The sequence below is a fragment of the Cetorhinus maximus genome, chromosome 8 (genome assembly GCF_964194155.1).
Source record: "Cetorhinus maximus chromosome 8, sCetMax3.hap1.1, whole genome shotgun sequence".
Taxonomy (NCBI): Eukaryota; Metazoa; Chordata; class Chondrichthyes; order Lamniformes; family Cetorhinidae; genus Cetorhinus; species Cetorhinus maximus.
This window is the reverse complement of record NC_135886.1, coordinates 73,929,307-73,956,817: the sequence shown is the minus strand read 5'-3', so window position 1 is coordinate 73,956,817 and position 27,511 is coordinate 73,929,307. Positions and strand designations below refer to the sequence as shown.

Genomic DNA, 27,511 nt, shown 5'->3' with positions numbered 1-27,511 from the left:
CAAATTAAACCAGACTACATTTAATGCTTTAGAAATCTCAGGATCCATATGCCTCCATGACTTGATTCCTTTTAGAACCTGTTTAGAAGAATTATAATCCCAATACAGAAAAGTGAAACCGCACCATTCACAATAACCACCAGGTGGAGCAAATCCGCTCATTTATTTACATCTGAAATCAATGAACAAATAGATAATTAGTACATTCGTCTAAATTCCTCTATTTTAAGGGGTGACCATTCATTTATTTTAACCATGTTAACAGCACAATTAAAACAGCAGAGTTTTTTTCAGAAGAATGCATTAAGCATTTGTGCGTCAATGTCCTATGCTGTATATTCAGACCAATTCTGAATAGCTCCCTCAAACGGAATTATGCCAGAAATTGCATTATTGTAATAATAAAAATCACATGATTTCTGCATTATTTCCTGTGTTACACTGCACAGTTTGCAATGCCAGAAGAGATTTCAGCTTTGAATAATCTGCAGCATAAATAATATCTGGGATTTACACGTTAATTAAAGACTTCCTTATTTTGATGTTGGACATTTTCTGATGCAAAGAGTAATAAAGCTGCACAGCATCGTATAACTGCGCCTGTAGTATTTTTCGTTCTTCAGTAGTTTACAGTTCAGTGCACCATACAGAATGTGTGATATCTAAATGCTGTAATATGAAAAATGTTAGCTTCTTGCATGTTATCCTACATAAAGCTTCATGCAAAATGTTTGCCCTGTGCTGTTAGGGGTGGTTAGGTAGGAAATACTCATTTTATGGAAATTGGATATTCAAAAATAAGAAGGGAAATGGAAAACTTTATTCTTGTAGGAATATGTATTCTAATTCAAAACATCGCCCTTTCATGCCCCATTTCAAATCCCATCTGGTTCCTGCTTTCGTTCTCACAACAGCAGTGACAGGTAGAGATATTAAAATCTGAAAGCATTTTATTCCTTATCGATTGGATCTGTTTCCCCAATCTGAGAGAGTGAGCCAATAGGGATTGACAAGAAAAGTGGAACATCGGGAAATATCTGGTGGATACTGGGAGTTTTATATTTGGAATAAAATTTTATAAAGTCTAACTGCCTTGATTATAGGGACTGTGGAATAAGGATTCCAACACTCCAAGGTTGCCCTGAAGTATCCAGCAACAGCAATTTGTATTTTTGTAGAGTCTTGAACACAGTAAAATGTGCCAAGGTGTTTTACAGGAGCATTATAAACCAAAATTTGACACCAAGCCACACAAAGTGGTATTAGGTCAAGGACCAAAGTTTGGTCAAAGAGGTTTAAGGAGGAAAGAGAGAATGGTGGAAAAGTTGAAAGGGGGGAATTCCAGAGTTTAGGGTCTTAGCAATGGGTCAGGCATGTGGCCAGAAGCTCATCTCAGACACAGGTTATGAAGAGCTTGGTTCAGCCTCACAGGAATTAAAGATTAACCGAAGCATCATTGCGGCAATGAAAATGTTTTTGTTTCCATTTCCTTTGGGCACCAATAAGTTATAAAAATATCAGCGATAGAAACAGAAAAGGCTGTTTGAGTGGGCTGGGCAATTGGAGGTGGGAGGTCATATGATGAAACCTTCAAGAATATATCTAACCAATGCTGGCAACTCGACTGCTGTAGTAGAGAGGTGAGAAACAGAGATTGGAGAGGAAGCAGTGACAAATACCCAAAGAATAAAGGAAACAGTCCAAAGGAGAATAAGAAAGCAAAGAAAAAAATGCTGCATGTATGAGTCAAGAAAGCAAAGAGACTGAAATAGCAGAAAAGGATGACCCATTGGTCAGCAGCTATCTTCATTGTGGAAGTCGTATCCTGGTTGCTTTTTCTCCTGGTGCATTCAATTGGATTCCAGGAAGTTTGTGTTTTTCATACACTACCATTACTCATGCCTGTTTCATAAAACACTCAAACTTCACGTTGATGTCATCTTTAACCTTTGACTCAGTACCTCATGACTCTATATAGCATTTATTACTCTGACTATTCATCTAGGATGCGAATTCAGGTTTTGGATTGCATAGGGACTAGACTCCTTATTCAGCCACATTTCTTTGTCTCCTTGTTCTTTCTGCTCGACTCTGTCAACCATCACAGCTGCTACTTCTGGGCTGAAGATATTGTCTGAGGTCCTGTACTGTCTGGTCAGCCTTCGAAATGAAGCATCAGAAGAGGCATCATCCTCATCATCTGAAATCTTGGTACGCTCATTTTCACTTTCTTGGTTGTCTTCTGGTTCACTAAGGAGCTTCCTGATGTCTTGTCTCACCAACACGTGAAATCCAAAAGCACAGAGGATGAATACCAAGCCAGAACACACACCTGACACGAAGAACAGAGCTGCTTTCTCTGGGAGACCTGGGATGAAACAGATTAGGGAAAAATCAAACCTTTTATGCAATCTGTAAACAGAGTTGCCACCCATCTAGCTTTTGAATGGCCTTCCTGAAAAATTCTGAAATACAAAGCAGAGGCCAAGGAAAGAATTTTAACTGCCTCCCCTCCACCCCTCACAAAACAACTGGATTGGGTTGGGTGGAATGTTAAGATGTTAAAAATCGCAAACATGAACTCAACCAGCCTCGAACGCAGTCACTTCCAGTTTTAACACATGCCAATGGGATGTAGGCAACTAACCCATTTCCAAGAGGTAGGTTCATCATTTAATATTTTAACGAGGGTACATGTCTCTCATTTTACCTCCATTTTAAATTTCAGCTGGCTGTTCAGGTTTCTTGGACTTCGGGACATCTGGCAACTTGAGGACTATTGGATCTAGCAGGTTAGTGCCTTTCCAGTGCTGCTTATGGGCCAGAAGGAACAGTGATACTTCCTCCTGACCCGCCGAGCTAACCTGCATCCAATATCCCACCCACCCCGTGAACGGCTGTCTTCCTCCTTCACCAACCTTGCAATCTAATCTTCCAGACCCCGTCATGCCAAGCTACGCTGCCCCCTAAACCACAATCTCCCACTGCCATCTTTCCAATCTCCCCTCTGTGGTCCTGGCAACAACCACACTGATCTCCCATCCAGCCCATCTGATCTCTTGGCATCTGGCCTCCAATTTCTCCTCCCACCAGCATTTCTGATTCCTCCTTCCTCCTCTCTACTTTCTGTCTGTAAGCTAATGCTCACCATCCAATAGCTAGCCAGCTTCTCAAACTGGCGCTGCCAGGAAAACTCAAAACATTTTAATCAGGTCCAGTGTTAAATTCGACAAAACCTGAGGGTGAGCTCTTCCTCCCAGATTCTCGAATGCAAAACTGGCCCTCACCCCCGTTTCCTCCTCATCCACCCCCAACATAAAAATCAGGCCCAAACAGCTGTACATCTGCACTCTGAAGAGCTCTGAAGAAGAGTCATACAGACTCGAAACATTAACTCTGTTTCTCTCTCCACAGGTGCTGCCAGACCTGCTGAGTTTTTCCAGCATTTTCTGTTTTTATTCCAAACATCTGTACGTGTTCTCACTTACAATATAAAGATTTTAGTTATTAATGTTTTCAATGAATTTTCCTCAATGACAAAGAAAATATTAAAAATCAAACCAGGATCCCATCCACTGTCTCACCGCTATCCTGCCCTTCATTTAGTTTGGATTTGTCCAAACATGGCAGCATTAGAAAGTTTGCTACCTAAAGCTGTCACTTTCAGCCATTATTACTCTCCTCCTGAGCTGTCAGTGGGATTTTGGGAGTGAATATTCAAGTAATATTATCAAGCCTCAGAACTATGCAAAAAAAAGACTGGCCCATTCATGTTATAATCAAGTTAGTTGCTTCAAATATTTTCTTTTATATAAAGACAAATCTATATGCACCTTTTTTGAGGTAAAAATTAAACAATTGGACTTGCTGTCAATAACTGGGAGAGAATAGACCAAAATATAGATGAAAGTAAGAGGAATGTTAGCAAGTTAGTGGAAAATGAATATTCCCAAATTCCTGGAAAGTTATACCATTTATTAAATGAATTTAGTCGTTTTCATTTTAAAGCATTATTAGAGGCACATTGGCAGCACAGAGAAACATACCCCTAATGTGCGCAAGAGTGGCCAGAGAACTGCTAACAATCACGACATCTTTGGCATAAAGCATGGATATTCTTGGGCCATTATACCAACCACCTGCAGCAAATAAGTACAAACTAACTGAGAGGGATTTCAAAACTGACTATCTCTACTATTCAGTACCATACTATGAAGAGTGAGTCTCAACCAATTTTAGGCCGAAAATTATGAAAATAATGTGCATGGACTTAGAATTATGCTCTGTAAATGTTAGGTTAGCACATTTGTATACAGAGTGAAATGGGTTAAAATAAATTGGTTAATATTTTCCTTTAACAAAGCAGACAAATTAATTGTGTATAGATATTGTAAGTAGTTGTGCCCTACTGTTCATACAGGTAATTTTGAAAGCAATGGTTTTATAGAATTGACACATCATTTACATTTTCTGCAGATCACATCAGTATTTGTTTTCATTTGTTATGTTTTCTTGAAACAAATTCACTTTCAAAATTTTCCAATAGACAGTACACATATTTATAATCACTATTACATTTTTTTATTACGGTCATCCTTGCCTAACTTAAAGAATGCCTAATTTGGTCTTTATGGTCTTTTCTCATTCCCTCTCTCAATGTACTGCTTCTTCCCAGGGTACAATTCAATGCTGCCCCCCAATCTCTCACCCAGTGCTCATTCTTCAGCAGATGTTGGTGGGCTATGACAATGCCAACTGCTGAAATTATCTGTACATGAGTTTCTTGACATGTTTTTATATTTGTTCCAATTTTCTCCATTTCTCTACTGAAGGCATTGGCTCCTTACAGAACACAAACACCAGCATCCCTGTAGTGCTTTGCTCAAGTGACCTGTCTTCATGTGATCCATAATAGTGAGTACTGCAGACCATGCGATCTTAAATAAAAGGCATTATGGTTGATCTCAATCTTGTCCTAAGCATCATCTACACATGCACACGTTGTAGTGATCATTGGACAGCAACCCAGTCTGAAAAACCTGGCCAAATTTTCCCCTCCCACATACAGGCCAGAGAGGTCCATTGTAGCATCTTACTATTGACTTAAGTAAGATAAGTTAACGCTGAAGTTGAACCTGGGATCTTTGGGGTAGTAGACAGAATTTTAGTTGTTATTCTCACGCGAAAAATAGGTTTTCTCTTTGGAAAAGAAAATTGAGTAAGGCATAAAACAGGCCGCTAATTCGCTATCTTTCCTCACAATGATTTAAATGACCTTCCTGTATGGCTCAATTACAAGTGGTTTTCAGCAATTATCAACTATATTTGATGTAAGTTATTAGTTTCCTTTGCTTTAGAGATGAACAATGACTTGCGACAAGAACTACTTGTTGTCGGACCAACTCTTCAAAGTGTAACAAAACTATTGAAAAATAAATGTTATAATGTAGAACCAACATTTTTCATTAACTAAATAAATTGAAAAACATTCCTTTTATTCAATTGCATAAACAAAGTCAAATGTTAGAATTTGTACCATGTGTATAATCCGATATTAAGAATGGCTTCACTGCTCCTTGACCAGCTTCTTCAAACAGCTTTTTTGGAACTGAAATTTTAAAATATAAATAATTACACTGATTAATTGTTTTTATTTATCTGTTTTACTAGTAGTATTTAGAAATCTCTGATTTTCTTACCACATGTGTATGATACTTGGAGTTGTTTGCGGACTCCAGGGAAACAGGGATCACCGAAACTCATAACACTGGCAATAATCGAACAGTTAGGTTTGCCATGGCAGCTCGATGATGTTTGTCTTAAAGCTGTAGGTGACAAGCACTCTGGAAAGAATGGAAGTTATTCATAGCACTGCATCATCTAATTTCTTCACAATTACTCATCTCTGCTCCTCTCCTGTTCTCCTGCCACGACATTTCACAGGAGCCAAACACACTCCACTACTCACCCCAAACAACTCCCTGTGTGTATCTTAAAGAGCAAATATTTGCATTTTATTGTACAGGTGAGGGGAGATTAACCAATTTTGAAGTTATCAGTGATATTTTTGGATCATTTTACTCTAGATATTTTTGTCTTTAGTCTTTCAAACTACTTTCGTAAATGAAAACATCACTTCCTGTAGTCTGAAGAGTGTCTATGCTTACCTTGGTATATTGGTAGGTTTGATAACTTGCCTAGGATAACAAAGGGAAAACCATTCATTTGCTTATGTTAGTTACTGGTTCTATCCTCTTACTTAACTATAACTTTTCAGAAGTTCAAGATACCTTTGAAGTTTTCAGATGCATTCATTGATTTGAAAAGCACAGGCTAACAAGCACAACTGAATTAGTAACCAGAGTTTGTAAATGTACGCACCTTTCTGCTGAATAGAAAAAGAGTTGCTTGTCATACACATACAATTCAAACAGCATGTTTGTGTTTGAGTTACCATAAATCGCAGTGTATAAGTTGACCCGACATGTTTTCAACCCATTTTTCCAGCCTCAAACATCATGTTTCTACATATACTCTGCATATAAGTCGACCCCCCTTTTCAGCTATGACATGCTATACTCACATTAGTAGTCAGCCTCAAATTTTCACCCCATGAATACATGTTTTACTTACTGGTACCTTTTAACTGGATGCAAGGGATCAAGCCGGCAATACGGGCTGTGTTGCGGAGGTGCAGGAGTTTAAGATGTGCCCACTCTTTGCACTGGATCCCAATTACATTTCAAAATGGCGACCGCCCACACCGGCAGTTCACTTCTATACTCTGCATATAAATCGACCCCCATTTTTGGAGGGATTTTTCTGAGGCTTCAAAGGTCGACTTATACACCAACATCTACGGTATGCGATTTGTTTCCTGCTTCAAGCAAACTTCTGACAGGTTGGCTGCTTCGCCATTGAAACATTCTATCATTTATGCTGGACAATGATTTCTCTGAGTGAAGCTATTTTTAAATTCCTTTTATACTGTAACTGAATTACAGAAATCACTACCAAGCAGAAAAAAAAACACAAATGCTTCAGTTTTGTTACACCATCCTTAACCAACATCCACACAAAGGCCAGAATTTTCGGCTTGACGAGCGGGGGCGGGGCCCGCTCGCCGAGGCGTAAAATGACGCGGGGAGATGTCGAGCACGTGTCCCAACGTCACCGCGCATCATTTAGATTTTCAGGTCGGCGGACACACGCCAGAGTCGGCTGCACGCCCGCCAAACTGTCAAAGGCCTATTAAGGTCTGTTTAAAACTAATTGAACTAATAAACTGAGCTGCCCGTCCAGCCTTAAGGTTGGTGGGCAGGCGAAGAGCCCAGGCGGCCTTCGCATTTTTCATGGAACCTCATCCACAGGCAGGTTTCATGAAGTGTTTAAAAGTTGAATTAATTTTTTTTTTAAATTCATTGACATTTCCCAGCTCATGTGACAGTGTCACATGAGGGGGCATGTTTTAATTTTTTTTAATTTCTTTATTTAGATGTTTAAAACTTAAACTAATTTCCCTGAGGCACACAGGTGCCTCAGTGAGATTTCTGCACTCTTTCGTGCGCATGCGTGAAAGAGCGCAGGCCCCGACTCAGGGAACCGCCCCCTCGCCCACACAGAGAGTGCACCGCGCTTCTGGGTGCGCATCACGGTGGGCGGGCCTTAATTGGCCCACCCACATAAAATAGCGACACAGACCCAATCGGGGGCACCAATCGAGTTCGAGCCTGCCCCCATACAACCCTCCAGACGTGGGGAAAATTCTCCCCAAGAGCACTTTGCAGCATTGGTCAGTGGACAATAATCAGCAACAAGACTCCTGGTTAATTTTTTTTTTTGTTATTCCCTAGCATAGACTATTGAGGTTATTGTAGTGCCATTACAACAACAGCAATACCTTATATTTATACAGCACCCTTAACATAAAAAAGTCCCAAGGTGCTTCACAAGAGTATTGTAAAACAAAATATGACACTGACACATAAGGAAATATTTGGTTGGATGACCAAAGGCTTGATCAAAAAGGAAGGTTTTAAGGAGTGCCTTAAAGGAGGAAAGAGTGGTAGAGAGCCATTAGGGTTTAGGTAGGGGTTTCCAGAGTTAAGGCCTAGGCAGCTGAAAGCAAGGCCAGCAGTAGTGGAGCAATGAGAAAACTACCACTTAATTTAACATCTATTTCATTCTCCTGATTTCAGAGCAACAAGGGGACAATAAAAAAAATTGTAGACTGTGTTTAAAAAAAAAGTGTAATTAGGTTTAAAAACAGTTGGCAGTCAGTGAAAACTGTCAGCTCCCCAATCACTTGGTGAACTATGTCACTTGGCATAGTACTGAGATACATGGACCAAAAGGATTTCAGATCTCAGTACCCAAAATGTGCTGAGTCCACTTATCTCAGTAAGGTAATAAGGCTAAGGAGAAGGGCAAATAAACACGAGGGTTCTTGCTCCTGGTGATCAGTAACCAGTCAGTAGAAAGTGCCTGTGTGACAGCAGTATAGAAATAAAAACTAAAATACTGCAGATATTGGAAATCAGAAACTAGAACAGAAAGTGCTGGAAACACTCTGCAAATTTGGAATCCCTGGCTATAGGCTCACCGATATCTGGCGTTGTGTTGTTCACTGAGGGGCATTCCATATTCCCATGGAGGGCTCGTCCAAAACTTGCAGCGTAAATGACAAGGATGCTTTGGTTCTTACACTGGAGTTGTAGTTTCTCATTCTCGCACACAAGTTTGCTTTTGTGTCCATCTGTAACATAAAGGGGGAAAAAAAGGATTAGATTGGAAGACGGGGCTGGGGATTGGGATGAGTGATTAACCCATGCCCATTTGTTACAATCATGCTGCCTGCTCATTTAAGTGCTATTGAATGGATGCACGCTTTGGCAGTGGGCCCCAAGTTCACATTAGGCTAGCACCACTTAAAACTAGTCTTCACCTCTTAAAGGGAAGATGCAGTCTGACTGCAACAGGTGTGGGGAGTGGCTGAGGAAGAGTGTCTGACCTGCAAGAGGAGTGAACATGGTGGAACAGGGCAGACAGAATGCTCTAAGATTCTCTAATGTAGCACTGGAGCCTTAGTGCAGGAGATGAACAGGAGGAGAGAGGGCCCCTTCTCTTAGGGAGCCAAGAGGCACTCAAGAAAGACACTGAAAAGGCTTTGGGAGCAGATAGCCTTTTCAGACAATGCCATCTTCAACCCTGATACTTTTATAGTCCTTCAGCAGCTTATGCACCTGTTTGGATTCCTTCATAAGATAGTGCGAGTCATTGGACATTTAGTTTTCCAGTAAAAATGAAGTCTACTGATGTCTTCATCCATGAATTGAAGCTGCCTGAGGTCCTCATTTGCCATAAGGTTGGAGATTTCTTCCCCAGTAGGCCCATTTCCACCAACAGCTGCAGGCTTAAGAACACCAGTGGGAGTTTTTGGTTGGATGTGACTATCTTTATCACTGAAATTGACGATCGGCCTGGGTATTCTACCCTTCTCTTCCATTGAGACTAGAGCTGCTCAAAGAGTTACACCAGTTGGTGATGACTAGCATGATCCTTTAGGGATGGTGATAGTGTGGGCAGGTAAAGTAATAGCTTGATTTTCCGCTACTCAGATGATTCTCAGCTCAGATATAGGCCAATACATCTCTTGAGTGCATGAAGCAAAGTTGAGAACTCTTGTCCTCCTCCTGCCAGGCTCATAACATCTTTCTTGTACTTGTCACCATACATGCTTTCCAGGGAAAACACAATTGACCTTAACACTACAGGTGTCCTCAACTTCCTCACATCTACGGGAGTATCTACTGGGTCACAGACCACCAGAAATCCAAGGTTGTGGAAGGTGTGGCAGAGAGCAGATATGGACAGCTCAACATAGCCGTGATAAGGGATGTCCGACCCTTGCAGAGCAGAGATTTCTTTGAGTGAAGAGATGTCCACCAACTCACATTATGCAGCTAAGTGCTCCCTGAAGAAGTGATTGGTAATGGTCGACACTTCTGTTCCTGTGTCAATTAGACACGACACCTTGACCTCGCCAAATCTCACATCAACTGTTGGACAAGTTCCTGTTGCTTTTGGTAAGACGGAATCGCTTCCAAAAATAATCTTGCCCTCCACCTGGCTCTCAGTAGAAGGCTTGCCTAGTTAACATCTGATGTGAGAGAAGGAATGCAGTTGCAGTTGATGGGGTCTCTATTCCTGCTGGCTGTGAGGTCTGAGGTTGCTGGGAGCAGTTTTATTTAAAGTGCCCAACACCGTTGCTGTTCCAGCATCTGTTGGACGTATCCCTTGGATGAGATCAGCCTTGAAGCTTGTTTTGGAGATAGGACAGCAAAGATTGGATCTGAGCTCGCTGTGTAGCGATGTGCTCCTCTTGTCTCTACAGCATGAGGTCTACATCCCCATTAGTGCCGATAGTCACCTCCCTGACAGTGGGTCCTTCCAGGTCTTAGTAGTCCAATCTTTCCCCATGATCCTGATGATGTGATCAGGCGCATCAAAGAAAGATAGTTGGGGCTTGACGGTGTTAAGTCGCCTCAACTCCATCTGGATATTTTCATACCTCACTGCTTCCACCAGGTGATTTTTCAACTGTGTCCCTAGTTGGTTGAAGGAGAGATCCGGGAGGACAATGCAGTCAAACAAGTTCACACACTCAAGAAGTACTGAGACCAAGCCCTCTCCTTCGGTCTGTTTACACCGGTAGAAATTCTGCTACAGCTGCAGCAGACTCCAGCTGTTCCCAAATATCTTTCTCAGGACGCAGCAGCAGCACAGGGCACACCTTTCTCAGGACACAGCAGCACAGGTAGATAAGGTGGTTAAGAAGGCATATGGGATACTTGCCATTATTAGCCGAGGCACAGAATATAAGAGCAGAGAGGTTATGCTGGAGCTGTATAAAACGCAATTTAGGGCACAGCTGGAGTACTGTGCAGTTCTGGTCAGGATGTGATTGCACTGGAGAGGCTAAAGAGGAGATTCACAATGATGTTGCCAGGACTGGAGCATTTCAGCTATGAAGAGAGACTAGATAGGCTGGGGTTATTTTCCTTGGAGCAGAGAAGGCTGAGGGGGAGACAAGATATAGGTACAAAATTATGAGGGGCAAAGGTAGGGTAGATAGGAAGAAACTTTTCCCCTTAGCCGGAAGTGTCAATAACCAGCGGGCATAGATTTAAGGTAAGGGGCAGGAGGTTTAGAGGGGATTTGTGGTAAAACTTTTTCACCCAGAGGATAGTTGGAATCTGGAACACACTGCCTCACAATATTTAAGAAGTACTTAGATGAGCACTTGAAATGCCATAGCCTACAGGGCTACGGGCCAAGTGCTGGAAAATGGGATTAGAATAGATAGGTGCTTGATGGCTGGCACAGACATGATGGGCCGAAGGGCCTGTTTCTGTGCTGTATAACTATATGACTCTATGACTTCAAAGATCAGTTGCAAGCTCCTTTTGACTTCAAAACCTCTCTCTAGTATTTCAAGAACGCTGCCTGCTCTATCACATTGAGGCCCTGAGATGCCATGACCATCTGGGCATCTTCAATCCAGTCTTCGGCCACCGGGCTGATTGATGTTTCTGGTCTCCTTCCAAACCTATCTAATTTCCTTCCAATTGGTAGGTAGAATATCCGGAAAGGGATTCTTCTTCTTTCCTTCACTGCCTAAAGTGAAGGCATATTGGGAGCCTCTTCCTGGTCTTGGCTTAAATTTTCAACTTCTTCCTCCAAAACCTGTGCTCCCAAAGAGACTGGAGCTGCTTCAGCCTCCCTCATGGACATGACCAGTTGCAGCTCCTCCACTACCTGCTCCATCTCTGTCAAACGCCTTTCCATCTCATCCACCATGACTCAAACACTGAGCAGTACACAAGAGGTTGAGCAGTGCTGGTGTCACTCTGGACCTTGTCACCCACACTCGAGGTAAACTTCTTAGGTTTGATGCCTGCATTGTAGAATCTGACTTCCAACACCAAAACATAATGCAGGATTTAAGCACACAGAATGCATGAAAGCTCAGCGCAATGATCCTTTATTCCACCGGCCAAACCTACAAGCACATTCATGAAAAAACTCAACCTACAGAAACAAACATTTTATAATGGACAGATCGTGGCCCAACACTCCAGATACACAAGAAAACCATCGAGAGCTCAACTCCTGGTGTCTAATCAGCCGTGCAGCAGAGTTGGTTCTAGAACAGTGGGAGCAGAAGCAATGGTTAGTGATTGCAGCAAAGGAACAAGCTTGCGAGCCACCACGCTTGTATCGAAGGGTATCTTCCTCATCCCAGGGCTTCCAAGACTTGGGGGGTGGGGAAAAGGGGATTCTGTGCATTCCAGATGGTCTTCCTTGGTCTCTAACGGCTGCATGCCTGATCCACTTCCTCTCACCAGTTCCCCAGACACTGAGAGAGGTTTCGGGCTGTTCTCTTTGTGGCGCTTGCTCCTACCACACCACAGCTCACTATTCCAGGGCTCCTGCTTCTTCTGCCTGCTGCTGCTCTCTCCTCGTGACCTCTTCAGCCTGCGTGCAAGGCTTTTGGCTCCCACCCTCAGAGATGGTCACTCTCCACCATTGTTGCCTACTGGCAGAGGCCCGGCCAACAGACCTTCTCGGCAGCCGCAGGGAATGCGTGGTAGAGACTGCGCCACAGAAGGCGAAGTCCAGTGTCCAGCCCCGCTCCAAAGTCCAGAGTCGGAGGTCAGGGCTCGTTTTGACTGCCCTGCTACAAATGCTTGCTGCCCATCTGTTTGTGGCTTGCGCACTGCAGCCAGGAGCCAGGTGATCAGTGAATAGCCCTAGTGACCCAGTTGCCACCCTCTGGTTTGATACTGATGCTGATACTACTACTGATGCTGCTATTTGTATACTGATACAGATATGATGGAATGGCAGAGTGACAGAGAATAAAAGCATCATGATTGCTGCCAGGTCATTAGCCTGCATGATGTGCTGAGCATGGTCGCACACCAATCGCACATTCAGGGAGTAGAACTGTTGGTGATTGCAGTACATCTCTGCATTTAGAAGCAGCGCCCACAAAGCCACCCTGCTCGTGGGAAAGCTTGCCATCCTGGCAAGGCCACATGCACATTCTGCCTACTTCTCTCAGGTCAGAGAGAACACAACGTATCTCCAGAAGAAAGAAAACCTGCCAACTCTCTTGTACAGCAGTGGACAACAGACTGGGAGAAGTTAAAGGTGTCACCAGCTCTGCCTGCAAGGATTCCAACATAAAGTTTCTGGCAACAACCACTCTTAAATTCATAACCACTGGCAGTGCTGCCTTCATCCTCTCCTCCTTCTCCCTGTCTAAGCAGTGTGTCCTCCTCTCTGTTGCCTCTGCCCATTCTCCCTAATTTGCTGCAGGCCAAAGGGGATGGAAACTCCTGCATCCATGATTGAGAACAAGTGGTCTGAGCATAATCTTTGAAATCAGAATATGAAATCACCAAATACATTACAAATTTCCATCAACTTAACCAACTTTAAATAGCAGCACTTCTACAAATTCAGACAGAGCCAGTAAAAATCAATCAGCAACTAACCTGAAAGTGGTTGATAGGGGGAGTCCTTTCTGCTGCTGAACACACATTCGGCTGCTCGTGTTTAAGGGAGGGTGGAACAGTGAGGCCAAAAATGGCTGCGCTAGTGTCAAATTAGCATTACACACTGACTGACATCGCAATCTTTCTAATGTGCCAGCTGCACTGTAAGTATGTACATGCAGCACAGTTGCCAAAACAGCAACCATAGCACCAAAACTATGAGAGCTACAGAGCCGAATTTTGCAGCCAAACCTTTCAAAATTAGCGCAATAATGCTATAGATCCTAATGTGTTTTATAAGCAATTTGTTTTTGTTTTCATTGGAGTGATAGGGTGCATGGCATCTCATAGGTGCACTAAAATAATTGTGTGAATCTTAAAATACCTGCAATGTCAATTGGATTATAATTCAGCAATGCTGCTTCAAATTGCCCTCAAGAAATTATTATCCTCAAATAAGTGGAAAAATGTGGAATGGAATCTTAGTTATGTTCAGTTGTTGAATTGAGTAATTCCTTCCAAAGGAAGCTGCATTGAATATTTGGAAAAAGCAATGGAGGCTATAGGCCAAAATGGTCAAATACTCCATAAGACACAATTAATCTTCTGTTGTTCAGGCTGGGGAAGAAGTATTGTCTGTAATGGTAGCTTACAGCTTTGAATAGTGAGGCAGTGGCATAGTGGTATTGTCGCTGGACTAGTAATCCAGAGACCTAGGGTAATAACCTGGGTTTGAATCCCACCATCATAGATGGTGAAATTTGAATTCACTAAAAATCTGGGATTACAAACCTGAAGATGACCATGAAACCATTGCTGATTGTCATAAAAGCCCATCTGGTTCACTAATGTCCTTTAGGAAAGGAAATCTGCCATCCTTACCTGGTCTGGCCTACATGTGACTCCAGACCCACAGCAATGTGGTTGACTCTTAAATGCCCTCTGAACATAGACAATAAAGGCTGGTCTAGGCAGTGATGTCCACATCCCATGAACAGATGAAATAAAAGGCTGTAATTTTCCTGATAATCTTGGAAATCAAGAAATATCTATACGGAACATTTTCTCAAGATATGAATTGGGTGAGGTAGATTCCAGGAGAAAGTCGACTTTGGGTCAACTGTCAGAAGTGGGTTAGACTGCCACAAAGCCTTTTCTCATTCCATTGTTTCTTCACATCTCCTTATCTTCTAGAATGTATTGAACATGAGAGGGTGTTAATGGAGCTATTGAATTTGTTCTCTTATTATGAGCAGGATTTTTCAGATGGCTGCGTTTTCCACCCTGCCACCAAAAAAGTCAGCAGGGAATGCAGCCCTGCTCCTTACAGCTGCCCCACAGCCATTTAATACTCTGTGGAGTGTTAATTGGCCGGAGGTGGGCCATCTTGCCGACATCTAGGGACAAGGCCTCACTTCAGATAGTTGCCAGCCGATCTTATTGGCCGGCATCTCACAGCGCCACCGAGAGTGGTGGCCAACACTGGGACCACGTCCAGTCCCAGGGAACAAGAGCCAGGATCTGGATGGAAGGTGAGTACTGCAGGTTTCTGGACAGAACCAGGGCAAGAGACACTGGGGGGAGGGGTTCAAGGAGGGGTGTGGGGGCTGGGTTTCAAAAGCCAGGGGTGGAGGAGACACCTGTGGGTGGGAGGGGGTGGCGGGTTAGGCAACCGGGAAAGAAGGCCCACGAATGCACATTCGGCTGCTCGCCCTAGGCCAAAGCAGGCTAACCTGCCGAGCCCACCCCTAACCTCTTCCCACCAGCCTGAAAATTGTGGTCGGGCAGGTAGTGGCCCTTGTGTGGCTCTAATTGGCCACTTAAGGACCTCAACTGGGGCAAGGCTCACACACCCCACCGCCGCTCCCCCCAACTCCATAAAATCACGGCCAGGTAAGGAGCAGGAAGGACACATAGTTTTACGGGACCCCGGACTGTAAAATTCTGCCTTATCTGTGTGCTTGTGGTGCAATACTTCAAAGGAAAAGAAACAAAATAAATATTAACTGTGCTAGTCAAACATTAAAATTTAAATTAGAATAATTGCAATCCAAAAGTTTGGATTGATAAGGTTTTTAAAGGTGGGAAAATGGGTTTATGGAGAGAGTTCCAGAGAGAAGGACTGAGATCGTTAAAGAATCTGCTAGCCATGGTGAGGTAAACGGAGGGATCTTGTGCAGAAGGCCAGAGTCGGAGAAATTAAGTTTTTGGGAAGGATGTAGGGCTGAAGGATATTGCAGAGATAAGGTAGGGTGTGGCCATGGAAGGAGAAAGTGGGCATGCAGGAAGCAATGTAAATCAGCAAGGACCAGTGAGTATACACTTTCATCTACACTAAACGGGCAGTAATCTGGTGGAATGGTTAAAACCCAATTTGTATTCCATTAAAATGATTGGTGGAGGACGGGAAGCCAAATATGTTCAGAATAGTCAGAACTAGAGTAGACAAAGCCATGCATAAGGTTTTAGAAGAGAGGACTGAGGTAGGGACAAAGGAAGATAATGTTATACAGGTGGAAGGAAGTAGTCTGGACAAGATAGGGAATTTAAAGTTAAACTCAGGACTGAACAGCCACCAAAGTTACAACACATGTCAGCCTGAGACAGCAGCAGGGCATGAATGGAGTCAGAAGCAAAGATGCAGACTTTGTAGCAGGGGTCACAGGCAATGGCTTTGGTTTTCCCAATGTTAAGTTGAAGGATATTATGGCTCACCTAAGACATTGTTTTATTCATTCATTGGATGTGGGCATCGCTGGCTACGCCAGCATTCATTGCCCATTCCTGATTGCCCTCGTGAGTGTGGTGGTGAGTTGCCTTCTTGAACTGCTGCAGTCCATATGGTGTAGGTACACCCACAGTGCTGTTAGGAAGGGAGTTCCAAGATTTTGGCCCAGTGACAGTGAAGGAACGGCGATATATTTCCAAGTCAGGATGGTGAGTGGCTTGGAGGGGCACATCCAGGTGGTGGTGTTCCCATCTGTCTGCTGCCCTTGCCCTTCTAGATGGTAGCGTTTGTGGGTTTGGAAGGTTCCTGCAGTGCATCTTGTAGATAGTACAAACTGCTACAACTATGTGTTGGTGGTGGAGGGAGTGAATGTTTGTGGATGGGGTGCCAATCAAGTGGCTGCTTTGTCCTGGACAATGTCAAGTTTCTTGAGTGTTGTTGGAGCTGCATTCATCCAGGCAAGCAGGGAGTATTCCATCACAATCCTGACCTGTATTTTGTAGACGGTAGACAGGCTTCTGGGAGTCAGGTGGTGAGTTACTCGCCGCATTTGGACATGGACTGCTTTGGTATCTGAGGAGTTGACAATGGTGCTAAGCATTGTGCAATCACCAGTAAACATCCCACTTCTGAACTTATGATGGAAGGAAGGTCATTGATGAAGCAGCTGAAGATGGTTGGGCCGAGGACATTACCCTGAGGAACTCCCGCAGTGATGTCCTGGAACTGAGATGACTGACCTCCAACAACCACAACCATCTTCCTTCGTGCTATGCATGACTCCAACCAGCGGAAAGTTTTCCCCCTGATTCCCATTGACTCCAGTTTTGCTTGAGCTCCTTGGTGCCACACTCGGTTAAATGCGGCCTTGATGTCAAGGGCAGTCACTCTCACCTCACCTCTGGAGTTCAGCTCTTTTGTCCATGCTTGAACCAAGGCTGTAATGAGGTCAGGAGTTGAGTGGTCCTGACAGAACCCAAACTGAGCATCAGCAAGCAGGTTATTGCTAAGGAATTGCCGCTTGATAGCACTATTGATGTTCCCTTCCAACATTGATGTTAAACAAGCAGTCTGACAGGACAGAGAGGGTCAAAAAGTCATGAGAGGTCAGGGGAGAGGTAGAACTGGGTTTCATCAGTGCCGATAGAAAAACTGATCCTTGCCTCCAGATGCTGTTGCTGAGGAGAAGCAAACAGATAGGGAAGAAGAGGAGACTAAAGATAGACTATGGGAGACTCTGGAGGCTTTTTTACTGGATGAATACATGATGAGGTAGAATTTCCATTGAAGTCATTTCTCCAGAGCTTCCAAAGATTTTCTGCTGAAGTTATTGTGATGAATGATTGGGAGAACCCTTGCAGAAATTCCAGGCCGATAGGTATAGTGAATTAAACTGCTGGGGATATTCTTAGAGGGTGAATAGGGAAAGCAGGATTCTCTGGTATTTACGTGTAACCCCAAACAATATGCTTGCTAACATTTTATCGCAGCAGTACTTTTTGTAAACAAACTTCCCTGTTCCCTAACTCTCACATACTCAATGTAAATATGGTACCAGGAGCTGGGATTGGGGCTGTGTGAGATCAGAGTATTTGTGTTGCTTGCTAAATCTCACTATCTAGTTTTATATTTACCAGGTTTGCATTTAAATGAAACAATCAGATATTTTCTGGTCCCAGGACAGGGATCGAGTCCAAAGAGCCGACTGTTGACTGAAAACTGGCAGGAGCGCTGGTCTTGACATTCATCATATACTTTCTGTAAAAAAGACAAATAGTGTTTCCCATCCAAGTTAAATGATGAAACAAATCTGATCATGATGCACTAAACTGCCGACAGGGTAAATAGCATTTCCTATTTTTTCCTTCTTTGCAGGGAGGCCCCACCTGAAGCAAGCAACATTAGTGAAACATATGTTTCTAAGTGTCTCCAAGTTACAGCTTGTACCTGAAACCCACAGTGATATTCTGCATATGTTGTGATATCTCAGCAATTTGATGCAGTTGAGCCAATGCATAACAAAAATGTTTTTTAAATACAATACTCCTTACAGCAAAACTATCTGATGCATCAGAAGTTTGATCGGTACAGGCTAAAGATTGCTGAAACAATATCAGTAAATATAAATATTTAATAAACCCCACAGCAAGACACACCCTGTTGCCTGTATTTTTGCTCTGGTACATTCATATGTGTGATCTCATAGCCATGATAAGAGATGGCACAAAAGGTCAAGGACTTTACTAAAGAAAAGGATAAAGGCTATCCTGTGCAGATCTTTGGAGCCAGAAGGGAAAAAACACTCCTTAAGAATGCTGTGGGTCAGTTCCAGCCCATGCTTAACCTTTGATGCACTCATCCCCTCTCCTACTGTTCTCCTGCACCCCATGACCACCACATCTCCCAGTATCTGCTTGCGGGATGGGTCAGCATCTGAATTTGTCAGACAGTAAGCCTCAGATTGGCATGTGGAGCAATTGCTCCATTAACTGCCATTCATTTTGAGCATGGCTCCTATCAACAAACCAATCTGGCCTTTTTAAAGAAAGGATATTAGTAAGTTGCCTCTACCGTGTAAATAGCAACTTTCCACTGCTACATTTTAATGCAGAAACTGTGTGAGTTAAGTTGTAGCCAGGTGATTTGTTTTACATAGAGTTACATAGATTACATAGAATATATGACACAGAAACCAGCGCAACCAGCCCAAGCCATTGTTTATGATCCATTCACGTGTTCTCCCATCCTCAGCTAACACGGGTATTTAAATGGCTGATGATGACCATGGCAATGGTAGTATCTAAATCTCTGACCCTGAGACTGTGAACTTGTCTGCCATGGATCTCACTGAAATCCAGTGAACCTCCTCAAGAAAAGAACTCCCTTGTAATTAGCAACTATCGATTTCTGCCATTTCCATGGCTGTGGCCTCACTGCAGGGCCTCCTCACATGTCAGCTCATTGCCTTGGCTCAAAAGCTCGGCCTGGATTTTATTATTCTTTAGGCTTCCTACAAACATGTCTCTGAGGTTGATTTCCAAGTTCAAGCCATACCCACAGTGACAAGAGAGTTTCTTTAGTTCGAGAATGTAATCTGCCGCAGACTCAATTGGCAGCTGCATCCTTTCATATATGCAACTCTCAGCGCAATCTCATTCTTAGTCGCACCATAATATGAATTCAGGATTTCATTAATCTCAGCATATTCCACTGAACTGGGGTCTCTCGGACATCTTGATTAAAAATTACATCGAAAGCACATGGGCCTATCAGGTTGCTATTATTCCTATCATCTCCTATTATTTGCTTTCAGCCAAATATGTAACCTTCATTTGTAATAACACAATTTCTTTCTCTTAGGGTTGAATTCCCTCATTGTGCCCAAATATGCCTTCAATGCCATTATTTTCAATTACTTACCATGTTGACTTACTGTGTACCTAAACACAATGTGTACACATGGAGCAATCTTTCATGTCACTCAAACTTCCTCAAAATCAACACTAGTTTCAACAAGTGTGTCACAATGTTCTTCAGTCCTGAACTTCTCAAATGAAGTGTAAAAAAGAATTCCATCCTATCCTTGTCATTATCTTCCTGTTGTGTCTTGCATGAGAAAAGATTAACATGTGACTCACAGCAGCAGCCACTACTGAACAACTTTATTTACACCTCCCAATATAAGGGGACAATAAAATAAAATGTTCAGATCTTGCAATACACTACCCTATTCAAGTGTTCTCCCATTTTTCCTCAACTAACTCTATCACACACTATTCCTTTCTCCCTCATAGGCTTATCTAGCCTTCTCTTCAATGTATTTATACTATTCGCCTCAATGACTTCCTGTGGTAGAAAGTTCCACATTCTCACCACTCTCTGGGGGAAAGAGTTCCCTATTTGATTCCTTTTTTTGGTAACTATCTTATATTGATGGCCTCTAGTTTTGCTCTTCCGCACTCTCACTCTGTTGACTCTGATCAAAATCTTTCATTGTTTCGAGTCACTCCTCAGCTTTTGAAACTAAGGGACTAAACTTGTTTGTCATTTTCCTGATATTTCTAACTTCATCCTTGTAAATCGGTTTTGCACCACTCCAGTTCCTCTATATCCTTCTTGTAAAATGACAGCCAGAATTGTATACTGTACTCCAAATGTGGCCTAACCAAGGCTTGCTACATGTTTGGCATAACTTTTCTAATTTTCAATTCTATCCCTCGATAAATAAACCCTAGCGCTTGGTTTGCTTTATTCCTTATTAACCTGTATTGCTACTTTTAGTGATTTATGTATTTGTCTTCTTCGATTCCTTTGCTCATCTACCCCATTGAGGTTCCTACTTTCCAAGTAAAGTGTGATCTCCTTATTTTTCTTACCGAGCTGCAATAGGTCACACATATCTGTGTTGAAATTCATTTGCCAATTATATTCTCGTTCTGCAAGTTTACTGGCATCATCTTTTAGTTTGGTGCGGTATTGACAATCCCCCCAATTTGGTGTCATCCACAAATTTAGAAATTGTGTTTTTAAGCAATTAGTTTACATTTTCAACCTGGACGAAAGTTACATTACTCACCGGTATAGCAGTGAGGGCCGCACAGTTGGTGCTTTCAGCTGAAGTATTTCTTGTACTGGGACACAGGTGTTCGCTGGGAACACGGCGACCATAGAAAGCAGACAGAATGCTAATGGATGTCTGAGGTGGGCAGCTTACTGAGAGGCGATCCCCGTCACACGCATGAACCGTGTGGTTCTGCAGAATCTTCAGAAGGTAACCTAGAGAAAGAAAACCGATTACTGAAGGACTGAGAGATGGCCCTATCCTTGAAGCTGTGAAAAAAAAGCATGCTGTAAAACACTGTTATTTTGCACAATCTGCCTTCATCATAATATATTCCACACGGTAGGAGTTCCTCAGGGTAGTGTCCTTGGCCCAACCATCTTCAACAGCTTCATCAATGGCCTTCCCCCCATCATAAGGTCAGAAGTGGAGATGTTCGCTGATGATAGCACATTGTTCAGCACCATTCACGACTCCTCAGATACTGAAGCAGTCAGTGCCCACATGCAGCAAGATCTGGACAATATCCAGGCTTGGGCTGACAAGTGGCAAGTAAAAGTCACGCTCCACAAGTACCAGGCAATGACCATCTCCAACAAGAGAGAATCTAACCATCTCCACTTTACATTCAATGGCATTACCATCACTGAATCCCCCACTATCAACAACCTTGGGGTTACCACTGACCAGAATCTGAACTGGACTAGCCATATAAATACAATGGCTAGAAGAGCAGGTCAGGGATTGGGAATTCTGCAGCGAGTAACTCCCTCTGACTCCCCAAAGCCTGTGCACTATCTACAAGGCACAAGTCAGGAATGTGATGGAATACTCTCCACTTGCCTGGATGAGTGCAGCTCCAACAACACTCAAGAAGCTTGACACCATCCAGATCAAAGCAGCCCGCTTGATTGGCAGCCCGTCCACCACCTTCAACATTCACTCCTTCCACCACCAACACACAGTGACAGCAGTGTGTACCATCTACAACATGCACTGCAGGAACTCACCAAGGCTCCTTCGACAGCACCTTCCAAGTCTACAACCGCTACCATTTCTCAAGGAAATTAGAGATGGGCAATAAATACTAGCCAGCAATGCCCACACCCAGTGAAAGGATAAATAAAAAACGCATTCCTGTCCGTTCTCACCGCACCCACCCCCACCCTCAGACTGTCAGGCACAATGTTGAAACAAACATCCGCACTTTCATCACCTTGAGGATTGATTTCTAAAATGTTTAACTTGCCAACTTTCATCCCCAGTGAAGTTCTATCCCTGATAAGGGATCCTTAGATTTTCAAATTCCTCAATAGACTTGCCCCACCTTAACTACAGGATCTTTTATAACCAAGCTTCCCAGCTCACTCTGTCTGCTCCCCTGAATCCACATTACTGCTTGTTCTCAATCAGAGGCTCATCTTTCAGCTGCTATGCCTGTTCCAATTGAAATATTTTCCCTACCCCACTCTCAAAACCTGGCTTTTCAGCCATGCCTCCTCTACAATTCCATCCCTGCTCAGTATTTAACTCACCCCTTATAAATTGCTCAGATATTCCCTTACTTAAGAAATGATATTTAAATACAAGGCCTGAATTTTTCCTGCGTCGGGCGGGGTCGGCCGCGAAGCTGTCCACTGCCCGCAATCAGCTCGGCACCGCGATTTCACGTGGGCGGGTCAATTAAGGCCCGCCCAGCGTGGATGGCGAGTGGTTCAACGCTACCTGTGCAGGCGGTGGGGGAGGAGGGAGAGTCAGATCTCGTGTGCAGTGCGCGCGAAAGAGCGTTTCAGTCTCCCTGAGGTATGGAGATTGAAGCGCTTTTCAAAAAAGTAAATGAAAGCATTAAAAATTTAATGAAACATGTCCCCTCGTGTGACTGTGTCACATGAGATGGGACATGTTTTTATTTTTCAAAGAAACTTTCTATTTAATTTGTAAAAGCTTGAGGAAACCTCATCCTGCTCGTGGATGAGGTTTCCTAAAAAATGTAAAGGCCACTTGACCTTTTCGCCTGCCCGCCAACTGTAAGGTTGGACAGGCAGCGTAAAGTTAAGGTTAATTACTAGTTAACGGCCTTAATAGGCCTTTCAATTATCGGCAGGCACACAGCCAACTCCGGCGCGCACCGCCGAACGAAATATTGCGAGAGCACGGTGACGTCGGGAGGCATGCCTAATGTCATCACGCATCATTTTATGCTCCGGCGTGTCGGGTCCGCCCCCACACACCGAATGTAAAACCCTGGCCCAAGTTGTTGTTGTGGCCTGTAGTAATAATAAAGTTAATTGAAGGAAGAGAGGTTTTTCCTGAAAAATTATGTTCTTACTGATTTACATTATTCTTGTGTAAATTACTTTTACTTAAGCTCTGAACATGCCAAATCTAAAGAAAGATCATGAATTCTGCAAATCTCAAATAAAAACAGAAAACGTTGGAAATGTCCTGCAGGTGAGATAGCATCCAAAAGAGAAAAGACAGGTTAATGTTTCAGATGTCATCCCTCAGCAGATATTCATCTCCACCCAAAACAATCTACCCTTTTCTTTTAGATACTGATGAACTTCTTCTACTTAATGGAATGGCGAATGATAAACGATAGCCTTTTTTTTTAAAAAAAGCTATGAATTTTAACAGAATATGTACTTAATTAGTGTTGCAGCTCAAATTTTCTACTCCCTTGACCCTGAATAATTTTTGTGACATGTAAAATTAATAATAAATGTATCAACAGGATATGGAAATATCAGACTAGTGCAAAGCACATTCGCAGTGTTTCCATGGAAATCAGCAGTCCACTGGAGAAAGCTCTCATCATTCTCCACACAATGTTTGTTTTTCATTTCCCCAGCAGCTGCAGCTGGCATGTGTTGTTCCCAGGCAAACACACACTGCCGTACCAGCCACCTGGATACAATGGACATTTGTGCTCTGATCCATCTCCTGTGCATGCCATTGATGGGCACCTGATACTTGCTCACGCCAGCTGCTTTCTTTTTCATTTCTACCTATCTTTCCCCTCTCCTGAAAAGGCAGAGTCTTACGTAATTATAGAAATGTTACTGTAGGAGGAGCATCCAACATGCCCCTGTGCCTGAGCTATCTACTTGCTCTTTCCCCCAGACACTTTGGGAAGAATTTTCCACTCCCGCCAGTGGCGGGAATCATGGCAGGCGGGGGCACTAAATTTGGTGTGATGGAAGAAATCAATTTTCCATCGGCGAGAAATTAGTTTGGGGTTTTGTTCTCCCGACTTTGATGGCAGGTTAAAGGCGGGTTGAGTTTCCCACTGATCTATGTCAGCATCCAAATTTGCATACCACATTTTCTCTACCAATCAGAGTCTATTTGCCAACCAATCAGCATTCTCTTCTCATACAGTATAAAGTTGTTGCTTCCCCGACATTGATATTCTTGCAATGTCCTGATGATAGGTTCAGAGTAATGGGGAAGTCTGGATAGTGATAGCAGGAAGGAGAATTAGAAGGCCATGAGTATGGAGGAGAATGGGGGGAAACTTGGTGGGTGATGGGGAAGGTTGGAAGCTGGTCTCCCAGACCACGAGATGAGGAAAAATTTCTTCATTCACTGGGTGGTCAACCTGTGGAATTCTCTACCACAAAAGTGCTGTGCAGGCTGGACCACTGAGTATATTCAAGAAAGAAATTGATAATTTTCTGGATATTAGGGGCATCAAGGGGTATGGAGAGAAAGTGGGAATATGGTGTTGAGATAGAGGATCAGCCATGATCATATTGAATGGCGGAGCAGGCTAGAAGGGCTGAATGGCCTACTCCTGCTCCTAGTTTCTATGTTTCTATGTTTCTATTACAAAGGTCAGCAAAACCATTTTCGATCTCGCCTTCCAGTGACACAGTTAGAAAATCAAGCCAGGAAAAAAATCAATCAGGGAGGGGTGTCTAGGCACTTGGAAGTTCAGCACAGCAATTCTTGGCTGATTGAAGGAACATCCTATAATTGCCTTGCTCAAACCATGGAAATCATTGGTCAGCTGGGTCCTGGACTCGAGGGTCTAATGCACAATGAATGAGTTGGCTCCTTTATTAATGGTGCACATTCAGGTGAGAATCCATGATGTTTAGGTGCTGCAGTGTATATGGTCTTGATTGGCATCTGGTCCTTAGAGTCATGTCAGAATGGATGTAGGGTTAAAAAATCAATGGGCACATCTGCAGAGGCAGCATGGGCCCTACAAGTCTCCATGTTCCCAGTGCATAGCTCATGGCATTCATGGCACTATGCTTGCAGTCAGGACATAAGTGCAAGGATTGAGTATCCATCATTATTGTCAAGGCCACTGGAGGACAACCAACACAAGGCTGACAGTGACTCCTAGGACTTGAGTCTTTGGACCCTAATTAAGACGCTCATTATGAATGTGCAGTCACATCTGAGGGCAAACCTCAGATGCGTGTCGTCCTCCAGGGTGATATCATCCTTCAAAGGGTTGGCCTTGGTATGCAATGTGCAGACTGAGGGAAAGTCAAAGCTGGAGACTGTATTCTTGCCTTCTATATGGAGGGAGACTATTCCACTGGAACTACTGTTGATTGCTCAATTGTATCCATTCGCAGATACAAGGAGGAGCGGAGAATGCAGGCTGCAGGCAATGCAGCCTTCTTGATAGCTTTGATTAGAATGAGGAGAAGAAGGGCCTGTTGCCGATTGGCACAGCTCAGGGAAGGCCATCACCCAGAGGAATAAGAGCCAACGGGGCCCCAGGAAGACCCAGATGCTGACGAGGAGGGACCAAATCTACGAAGATGTTTGGTGCATCCAAGGGTCTACAGAGAATGCAGCACATACACAGAGATGAGCAAAAGACAAGGCCGCTGACAACTTTGCGTGCTTCGGGATGTGTCGGCTCATACTTGCTACATTCTCCGTGAGCAACTCATGCAGCATCAACTTGGAGGCCATCCAATGCTGGTTACTTTGAAGGTTCTGCTGCACTGAACGTTTTTGCCTGCAAATCCTTCCAGAGCTCCACTGGGGACCTTTGCAGAATCACAAAATCAGCGACACACAAATGCATAAGGGAGGTGACAGATGCCCTTTTCAGAAAAGCTCACCTTTATGTCCAGTTCTGCATGGATGAAGCAAGCCAGGCTGTCAGAGCTGTGGGATTTGCCATGGTCTCAGTCTTCCCGCACACATGTGGCCTTGAGAGCTCCCTGGCAGCAGCCTGGGAGATTCAATAATAGAAAAGGATTTCGCTCTGAACGTTCAGCTAATTTGCGATCACGGAAAGCAGATCCAGCATGTTTGTGCTAACTACCCAGGGAGCTCACATGACTCGTATATTTTGAGTCACTCCCAGTTGCTATAGATATTTGATGGAGCTTGGTACGTAAATGGTTGGCTCCTCGGTGATAAGGGGTACCCCAGAAATCATGGCTAATGACGTCGGTTTGTCAGCCATAGAGTGCATCTGAGGAGAGATACAATGCTGTACATTTAGCCACAAGGTCTTTAATAGAGTAAACTATTGGACTCTTAAAGATGCATTTCAGATGTTTGGACCAATTAGGGGGGTGGCTCTTCAATGCTCAGTACAGAGAGTGTACCGCATCATCGTTTGCTGCACCCTGCACAGCCTAGTGCTGCAAAATGAGGTGAGTTGCCAAAGGGAGGCATGGAGGAGCTACACATCTCCCTGGATGAGAAGGACTCGGGAGGGGATGAACCTGAAGAGGGCAAGGATTCAGATGAGCCATTTGAAGTTGCCATCGCACAGGCATGACGTGGCAGATGTACCTGTGACAACCTCATAGCTATAACATCCCAGGAGGAATAAGATGAAGACAAGTTTTCACATTTGAAGTTCTCGTCATGCTTCTATGCAGGGGGCACAACAAAACCTTCTTTGTCAGAGTCAACATATCAGGAAAGGTCATCAATCTCACAACGATCACTGAGGAAGCATAGGTCACCTTCAATCCTAGTGATGGGGTCATCCTTGGAAGGCACAGTAGAACATGTGGCCACTGTAGAATTTATAATCACTCCATTGGACACCTCCTTAAGCAACTACACATAGTGCAGACCTTTCAAATACAACAGCAATAAGTCACTGACCATGTCGTCCATCAAGAGGCTGAAACGCTATTGCACACATGGATGCACTCATGCCAATGTGACAGGTCCAAGTGAAAATCCCTCCAAGGTAGCCACCACCCTTCACATGGAGACTCAATGTGCCTGAATGCCAGAGGACTGACATCAGGCAGAACGTGGACGGACTCTTTTCTCCATCCTTCATTCCAATCTGGTGACGGTCTCTGACAACTCTACCTGACGTTTCCCTGCCTGTCTTTGCATCTCCAACATTTTGCTCGGTGCTGATTGCAGAGGCTCATCATCAGACCTGGACTCGGTAGGGGCCTGGTCTTCAGCAGTTCACCAAGTGCCAGAGACATCGGCTGCCACTGCCTCCACCTGCTGTGGATCCTTGTCGGTGAGGTGATCACCGGATTGTGAACCCGAGCCTGCTCTAGAACTAGGGACCACCAAGGTGCATGTATCTGAGCTGGTGGAGGATAGGTAAACGATAGGTCTTCCTTTGGATGCTTCCTCTGCCTCCTCATCTGAGGAGCTCTCGGGGCTGGGCCGAGGCGTTTGCTTGTGGTCATCCTCCAT

The 27,511-nt window shown here is 43.7% G+C and overlaps 1 protein-coding gene across 1 annotated transcript; it reads right to left on the bottom strand.

Annotated features, from left to right (window-relative positions):
- Positions 1–1,997: 1,997 nt before the first annotated feature.
- LOC144684038 (protein eva-1 homolog C) lies at positions 1,998–27,511 on the bottom strand. The gene is made up of 8 exons (XM_078547755.1): positions 27,311–27,511; positions 23,752–23,875; positions 20,867–21,066; positions 17,925–18,048; positions 8,603–8,755; positions 5,700–5,843; positions 5,537–5,608; positions 1,998–2,368 (listed from the first exon to the last, which is right to left on the bottom strand). The coding sequence occupies exons 1-8, from the start codon at positions 27,509–27,511 to the stop codon at positions 1,998–2,000; spliced, it is 1,389 nt and encodes a 462-aa protein (XP_078403881.1).